General features: G+C 47.9%; 1 protein-coding gene across 1 annotated transcript; it reads right to left on the bottom strand.

The window, feature by feature from the left end:
- Positions 1-2,374: 2,374 nt before the first annotated feature.
- Positions 2,375-7,512, bottom strand: LOC117457053 (uncharacterized). The gene is made up of 5 exons (XM_034096922.2): positions 6,894-7,512; positions 6,252-6,838; positions 3,485-6,144; positions 2,704-2,848; positions 2,375-2,465 (listed from the first exon to the last, which is right to left on the bottom strand). The coding sequence occupies exons 1-3, from the start codon at positions 7,510-7,512 to the stop codon at positions 4,450-4,452; spliced, it is 2,901 nt and encodes a 966-aa protein (XP_033952813.1). The 3' UTR covers positions 2,375-2,465; positions 2,704-2,848; positions 3,485-4,449.
- Positions 7,513-8,531: the final 1,019 nt, after the last annotated feature.

The following is an 8,531-nucleotide window of genomic DNA, read 5'->3' as shown; positions in this document are numbered from 1 at the left end:
ACGACAGTTGTGGTCCAGATGCCAGTTTTGCTTCACTGTCTCTGCTTCATATCTGTCAGCTGTCCTTCAGTTTGATTCAATATCAGCCATGCACTGCTAATTAGTTGGAAATTGAGTCCTATTAAACAAAACAACCGTGTCTCTTCCCCTTCATCTCACAGGCAGAGTTGCATGAGATGCTTTCAGGGATATCTCACCGTCAAATCTATTATTCATCTGAGAAGGTTTTCGTTCCTAATCACATGATAGGACTCTTGTGAAATAGAAAAATGCTCATTAAACTATCATCAATCGGAAATAGATCACACCTTAATAAGATGCATAGAAAGAAAGCAGAAGTGAGAGCGATGTTGAGCAAAGGAGACTGGATTGACCGTGCAAGTAAAGTGAGACGGGGAATTGTCACATGTGTGTGTTTGTGGATGTGGTTGGGATGTGCATGTGTGTTAGCAAACGTGAGTGGATCTTTTTGGACAACGAGATAGAGGGACAGGTGCTAAACAAGACAGACTTAGCAGCTATTTAGGCACTGGTGGTAAAACACAAAGCTGTCTTTAAAAGGCACAGCTTTGCAGATTACTGTTCAATTTCTGCCATATATCCTGTAATTAATTATAACCCCTTAAAACAGGAATGAGGGATTGAGAATGATGCATGCATGCTTGGCCAGGCTTTCCTTTTTCTTCATTTTAGCTTTTCATGCATCTAATCCTTGACGTCAGAATTCATGGATCGGTCAAAATTAACTCTTTGACTCATGAATGATTTATCTTTCTTGAAGGGTTTGTCCACAGGAAATATCTAATCTATTCCAAGCGCTCATTTTCTACTCACATGTTTTCAGGCTTTCGCCAGTTTCTAACCTTAACATTAGATTACATGATGACTTAAAGCACATTTCCACTTGTGTAAATAGCATACGTAGAAAATCTTGAGACAGCAAGACTTGCAAGTTTGCAGCTCAAGGTCAGACACATTGCTGACTGGTGACTGAAATTAATGACAAGTAATTTACAGAGTCTCACAGTAGATCTCTTGAAAGCTCAGAGGGATATGTTTCGAATGAGAACTTGTGCATAAAATAAATTGACTGATTCCTTGATATATAATTCTATGAGGTGAAGGACATAAATAAGTTGGGCCTGTATATTCGTTTTCTCTTACACTGCCATTCCTTGCCCCTCTAGTCTTTCCCCAGGTGCAGGGCTTTAACAAGTAGATGCTTGGAAAAGCTTTTGATCAGCTTTGGCTAAATAGATGAGTTGGCTTTTTATTATCTGAAAAGCAGCTACCAATGTGTTGCGATGTAATCACAACCTCACTATCAGTATCTCAGTCTTAGGGACTTGGCTTGGGAATCGGATGGACCCTGACATTTGAGTCCCAATACGGACCAAAATATTACAAAAGGGTGGACTGGTAGCTGGAGAGGCGCCACTTCACCTCTTAGCCACTGCCAAGGTGTTTTATACCAAGGCACCAAACCCCAAAGCTACAGGGTGTGGAACAATGGTAGGCCCTTTGCTTTGACACCTCTCCATTTTGATTTCAATCAGAAATCCAATTGAGAAATGATTTACATTTGTTATAGTAAATATGACAATTCTGTTGAATTTTTTGATTGGTAAAGACATGATACTGTTGTAAAGCCTGAGACTGCTCAGTGCATCCACAGTCTTCTGGAGTTGGCTGCTGAGCAACCCCACAGCAACAGATGAGAGTTAAGTGCTTTACTCAAGAGTGCCACATATTAATGATTCATTTCACTCACCATTTCACTTTGCCAAAAGTTTCTGGTTCTGGTTTGGCGATTCAATTAGCAACTAACTCAAATAATATATTTGTTTGTCACAACTATCTTGGTTGGCCTCCATGGGTTGTTCTTATGTTGCTCTACATATCCGCTTCACAAAGCATGCTTGTACCCCAAGAGAGCAAGTAAGGCTCCCAAACTGGCAACTGAACTGTTGTATCCAACAAAGAGCCCGAGCTGTCATCCAAAATCACACGAGACACAGGACAACTGCCATAGTGAGATTGAGAGACAATGAAATGAGATTGTATAATGCACTGTTTTTATGCAAAATAAGACTTGGAATGCAATTCGGTTTTAACATTGAAACAGGCCAGTTGAAAGGCCAAAATACTGTATTTCTAAGTTCAATCAGGAGAGACGTGATGTATGAGTGCATGTTTATTTATCGGGACACATGATATGCGGGAATAGTGATTGACGTATTACAACAAGTAACTGTAATGATGTTTTGGCGACTAGGCCCCGGGTTTGCAGGATGATCATTCAGGAGGGAAAGAATCGCTCTGATGAACCCCCCGGGGTCTAGACACTGGTGGTGGTGATGGTAGTTCAGTCCGATCTGAAGGGAGAAGGTTTAGCTTGGCCCTGTATTTAGGAGACAGGAGGCGAAGGGGTGGAGGAGGGTTTGCGTTGACACCTGAAATGACAACTGACAGGAAGGGGAGAGCAGATTTAAAGAGGTTAGCAGGTGCGATGATTGGCTAGCCGGGGCGTAATGCCCCTGATCACTTATTGAAATAACGTGTGACACCCGATGCTGTTGTCTTCCTGATTGAACTTACACTGAGCTACATTTCAATCAGGAGAGACGTGATGTATGAGTACATGTTTATTTATCGGGACACATGATATGCGGGAATAGTGGTTGACGTATTACAACAAGTAACTGTAATGATGTTTTGGCGACTAGGCCCCGGGTTTGCAGGATGATCATTCAGGAGGGAAAGAATCGCTCTGATGAACCCCCAAAAGAAGTGAAGTATGAAGTACGGAGCTGTGAGCAATCCTTACCTTGCGGCTGGCTGCGGAGATCTATGGATGAAAAGGAGATTAACATGGGGACATGATGAGCGCCGGAATCGCTTCCGGGCTGCGGGGTTAGTCATGTGCGGGACCACTGCCCGAAACCTGCACGCAGGTTTACCATGACGCAGACCCACTGGCCGCAACCTGCGCCCGCAGGGTTAAACCTAAGCGCGGACCCACTGGCCGCAACCTGCGCCCGCAGGGTTAAACCTAAGCGCGGACCTGTGTCCGCAACCTGCGCCCGCAGGGTTAAACCTAAGCGCGGACCTGTGTCCGCAACCTGCACCCGCAGGGTTAAACCTAAGCGCGGACCTGTGTCCGCAACCTGCGCCCGCAGGGTTAAACCTAAGCGCGGACCTGTGTCCGCAACCTGCGCCCGCAGGGTTAAACCTAAGCGCGGACCTGTGTCCGCAACCTGCGCCCGCAGGGTTAAACCTAAGCGCGGACCTGTGTCCGCAACCTGCGCCCGCAGGGTTAAACCTAACCGCGGACCTGAGTCCGCAACTTGACTCGGACCCACGTTCGCGACCTGCACTTGCGGGATTAGCATACGCAGATCCGGAGTCATAGCCTGACAGATCCGGAACCGTAGACACGTATACATGCTGACATGTTACCACCACCAGTTATAGGTATATTTACCATCTTTTAGTGTTTGAGGGACCTTTGGATAGCCAGCACGGCACTGATGTCCGGGCGGATGTAGGATGTGAAGGCAGAGGAGGACCATCGTCCGAGTTGTTGCAGGGATGAGGATGAGACGCCTTGATTAGCAGCGGAGGTAGCTGCGCCTATCCTGAACGAATGCCCCGAGAATAATTGGGGCGATAAGCCGGATCTAATGAGAACTTGCTTAAGGTAATGATTGAACTGGTGTTGAGTTAAGGGAAAATCCCCTGAAATAAGAAATAGTGGTGAGAGAGGATTAATGGAAGGTCTAAGACGCAGGAATTTGATCATGGATCCATAAGGGCAGAACGGGGAATCGTTGCGAGCTGCGATGACGGAGCAAGCGCCTCCGCATTTTGAGTGTTTAATGTTTAAACTAAAATGGCTAGCGTGGAAGGATAGGTCGTTAAGGCAGACGTCTTGATTGGGATTGAATGATCGTGAAGCTGTGGTAAATTCGCCTGGTCTAAGAAAAGCATAAAATGCCAGCAGAAATACGGCGTCGAGTAGGGCGTCGATGTAGGGAGAAAATAATCCTTCTCTAAGTTTGGAGAGCATAAGGCGCAGAGTGGAGAGTGTAATGGGTCGTCTATGGTCTAACGCTGGGGGAAACGTTTTTAGAAGACCTCTAAGTATGAGTTTAACGGATAGGTTAGCAAGCAAGCTGGGGAAGCTGGGATCGAAGCAGCGAACGTTAAATTGTACTCCTGCTAAGAGGCCCCGGATGTATTGGGGTTTGAGGTGGCGATCAGTGGCGCAGTAGCACATGAAGGCGCACACGGTGGGGATGAGAACGGGTCTAAGTGAGATGCCTACGGAAACACAAAAGAACGCAAACGTTCTCCATGCAAAGTCGTACGTTCTGAGGGTGGAAGTGGCTAAGCCTTTCCTCATAAAATATCTGGCCGACTCTAGGTGCCTAGCTAAGGGGCTCTTGTTTAATGTAGAGAGAGGAGATGCAGAGGAGGAATCCCAACGGGTTGCGGGCTGGCTTCCGGGCAGAGGTTCCGGAAGGTCTGAAATTGAAAGCGAGAGAGGGAATCAGCCACTATATTGAGGTGGCCGGGGACGTGACGAGCTGAGATGAGGAAGTTGTGAGTGAGGGAGGACCACGTGATGCTTCTCATGAACGGCATGATGTCACTACAAGAGGAGCGACCTTTATTGATGATCCAGACCACTGACTGGTTGTCGCAGAGGACCGAGATGCGTTTCCGTAGCCAGAGGTGGCCCCACACGTGGCAGGCAACAGCAATCGGATAGATCTCGTGCAGGGCGGAGGATGAGGCATGATTGGGAAATGAGGGAGGCCACGGGCCCGCGAACCACTCTCCCTGAAAGAAACCCCCAAAACCCACGGATGGGGCAGCGTCCGTGAAAAACCTCATGGAATCAGAGGAGTACACGAGGTCGTCGTAAAAGAAGGTGATGCCATTCCAGTGGGCGAGCAGGAGAGACCAGAAGCATAGGTCTGAGCGGCAGCCTTCGTCTAGAAACACGCGGTCGTGGAGGTTTGTTACAGCCGACGCTGCGTCCAGGAGGCGGGAGATGAATGAGCGCCCCTGGGGGATGACGCGCATGGCAAAGTTGAGGTGCCCGAGGAGGGGGAGCAGCTGCTGTTTGGTGATGACTTGTTGCTCGCAATAGGATTTAGTGATGTCGCGTATGCGCTGCAGTTTGGCGATGGGGAGAGATGCTTTCATGTCTATAGTGTCGAGTGTGATGCCTAAAAACTCCAAGCTAGTGTCGGGTCCTATGGTTTTCTCTCCGGACAGGGGGACGCCTAGCTCCTGAAAGCAGCATTTGAGTTTCGCCAGGGAAGCGCCTGAGTTATCCCGAGGGGGATCTATGAGGAGAAAATCGTCCAGCAAGTGGAGAACGGAGGGAATCCTGACATTATTCAGCAGAATCCAGCAGAGAGCTTCGGAAAAGGAATTAAAAATACAGGGGCTACTTCTGCACCCGAAAGTCAAGCGAACTGCAAAGTAGAATTTAGCTTCCCACTTAATACCGAACATGTTCCACTGGGATGGATGGATGGGAATGATCTTGAATGCGTCAGTAATATCTGCCTTGGAGAGCCAGGCTCCTTGCCCCGCAAACTTAATTAGTTTGATTGCGTTATCGACTGAGGCATAATGAAGGGAGAATGGCTCTGGAGGAATAAGGCTGTTAATACTGCAAAACGGGCCGGAGCGGGGTGCGGACAGATCGAAAATCAGCCTTTTTTTCTCAGAGTATTTACTCGTGGCTATTCCTATTGGGCTTGTCCGGAACACTGAGAACGGGGGTGAGTGAAACGGACCGATAAGGTATCCTTTGTTGAGTTCTTTCTCGATAAGCTGGGAGACTATGGTGGGTTCTTTAAATGCTGATTGCAGATTTTTTGAAACAAGGGACACGGAGGGAGGAGAAATAACCCCGACCCTGAACCCTTGAGAGAGCCCTGACAGAAGATATTCTACGAACACGGGATCTGGGTGAGTAGAAAGCGCTGCTGCTAAATGTGGGATGTTGATGGGGGTGGAAAGGTGATGTTTCAGGAGTTTTTTCCCCCACGTGGTTTCTGCTGCGGGAACTTCACGTGCCCGCGCCTGGGGCAAACTGACTTCGGGTGAGCCTCCTTGCAGGTACTGCAGATATGGAGATAAGAACAATAAGCAAAGGTGCAGATATTTTCGTTGAACTTATAACAGATCCTGTCGTCTGCCCTAATCTGCGCCTCTTGCCTATTCTGCACCTGGTTTTTTTGTTTATTATTCCCCGACTGTGACGCAGGAAAAGCTCTGAACCCGGAGAAAGGCACTGATGGGCAGAAGGGGGAGGTGTGGCCCTGCGTCCCGCAGCTGATGCACGAAACAACTTGTTGCCCGCCAGTCGCCATCACGAGCAGCTCGGTGTCCAGCACGGACCAGTCCAGGCGAACGTTGCAGTGGGCTAAGTGAAGCGCTGCTTTGCTAGAAAAGCTCTTGTGATAGGAGTAGAACGTGGATTTCCCGAATTTGAGATAAAGATCGCCGATGAGGCCCAGATAAGCGTCTAACTCAATTCTTCTTTCCGGGTAAACGGAACACAGGACATCGCGGAAGATGCCGAAAGCAACCAGAAATTGTCCTATGTTGAGGTCTCTGAGGAGCCGAGGATCTGCGGACTTAAAAACGGCAGTGATGCTTCCTCCCGTGGCGATTGACTTGTCGCACTCCGGGGAAGGCAAGATGAGGGTGACTAAATTTATGTCTTTCCCTTCGAGGATTTTCGCTCTCAGCCGAGAGGAAATGTGAGCGCTCTGGGGAATATGAGGCCTACCTGAGTGAGGCGCTGGGAGTGCTGAAGCCAGGGAGTGAGGGGGAGCTATGATTTGTGGAGGGAAAACCCCCGAGACCTGGCATAAATCCTGTTGGCAGCGAAGCGGGGACCGAGGCCCAGTTCGCAGAAGAGGTTGAAACTCCGATGGGGCCTTTATCCATGGCCTGCAGGCGAGCGTCAATTAGCAGCATAGAGCTAGCCAACGATTGCAGGGAGTTTGCTATGCTATCCGTTAGTGGCTGATTACCGGGGCTCCCGGGCTGGGCGACGCTTGGGTGAGCCTGTGGAAAGGTGGACCTTTTAGATGGACCGGCTCTAGAGGGACTTGACTTTTTTTTCCTTTTCCCCCCGCGGCTCCGCCCGCGTCCTCGCTCCGGCCTCTCGGGGGTGATAGCTGGAGAGTTGGCTGGAGCTGCTGGGGCTGCTGCCCTGGGCTGATGGACCGCGCCGGAGACTTGGTCCGAGAGCTCCCTGAGCTGGGAGAGAGGGAGATCTGAGGCTGCAGAGATACCCTGCTGCCGTAAATGGGTGATTATGAAGTTTGCTTCTGCTGATTGTGAGCTGTCACGGGAAGCCAGGCGGGCGCTCATGCGCCGGAGGCTTGAGGAGTTCGAAGCTGCATCCGGAGGTACATCGGAGCCAGGATCGAGATCCTTCGAAAACGGTTCGTTCTCGGAAGAGTCTGTGTTAGACATTGTGGTTTGTTTTTCTTTCTTTTCTGAGTGTTTACGGAGGAGTATTCGTTTACTACCTTTTGCGTTGACACCTGAAATGACAACTGACAGGAAGGGGAGAGCAGATTTAAAGAGGTTAGCAGGTGCGATGATTGGCTAGCCGGGGCGTAATGCCCCTGATCACTTATTGAAATAACGTGTGACACCCGATGCTGTTGTCTTCCTGATTGAACTTACACTGAGCTACATTTGTCACTCCAAAATTAAATGTTCAATCAGTGTGTTTCTACGTTAAATTGGAGATAAAATGTGAATGCTATCATTCAACGGCAGATTATTCAAGAATTAAAGGGATGCCGTAAATATGATGGAGAACAGTCCCTTATTTTATTGAAGAGAAAAATGGGTGAGGTGTGGAAAGTCAGATAAGCAATCAAATGCTTTCCATTTTGAGGATGACTCAAACTTGAAGAGCGGGAGAATTGAGTAGTTTTATCAGAAAATAGAATAATGTTTAGACCCTGAGTGCTGCTGGACTTTCAGTCAAAGATTGCACCTCAAGTTATTTGGTATTTATTTTCCTAACAACGTTGATATTCGACAATTTTTCTTTAGAATTATTCTCACTAACTCAACTTTATTGCTAGAAGTCCAGCAACCGCACAACACAAGCGGCCATCACACCTCACATGCCTTGCATTGTACAAAGTGAACAAACTGTGCAATGCTCATTTTTTGCAGTTGTCATCATGCCTTAGCACACAGGGGATATTTGCCTCAAAAAGCTTAATATAGTGTAAGATGTGCTTTTCATCTTGCTGCTGATGTTAAATCACATGAATAACAACAAAAGTAGTCTGGTGCTTTTTGACAGTCATAATTGCTTGCTGTTGCCAGAACGGAACTTAAATGACCATGACTAGTTGCTGGAAATGTATTTTTCCCAAGCCCAATTTAGTTTAGATATTTCTTTCCTTTTACTTGATCTTTTGTTAGAGTTTGGAGGTGTGAATGGTCAATGTGTTCCCGGTGTCTCCATG

The sequence above is a fragment of the Pseudochaenichthys georgianus genome, chromosome 13, assembly GCF_902827115.2.
Source record: "Pseudochaenichthys georgianus chromosome 13, fPseGeo1.2, whole genome shotgun sequence".
NCBI classification, from domain to species: domain Eukaryota; kingdom Metazoa; phylum Chordata; class Actinopteri; order Perciformes; family Channichthyidae; genus Pseudochaenichthys; species Pseudochaenichthys georgianus.
This window is presented reverse-complemented; position numbering and strand designations above follow the sequence as displayed.

Coding starts and splice junctions, on each gene's coding strand:
- LOC117457053 (XM_034096922.2), bottom strand. CDS start 7,512: ATGTCTAACACAGACTCTTCCGAGAACGAACCGTTTTCGAAGGATCTC. Junction 6,839..6,893: donor GCCAACAGGATTTATGCCAG/GTCTCGGGGGTT, acceptor CCCTGGCTTCAG/CACTCCCAGCGCCTCACTCA. Junction 6,145..6,251: donor ATAATAAACAAAAAAACCAG/GTGCAGAATAGG, acceptor CCATATCTGCAG/TACCTGCAAGGAGGCTCACC.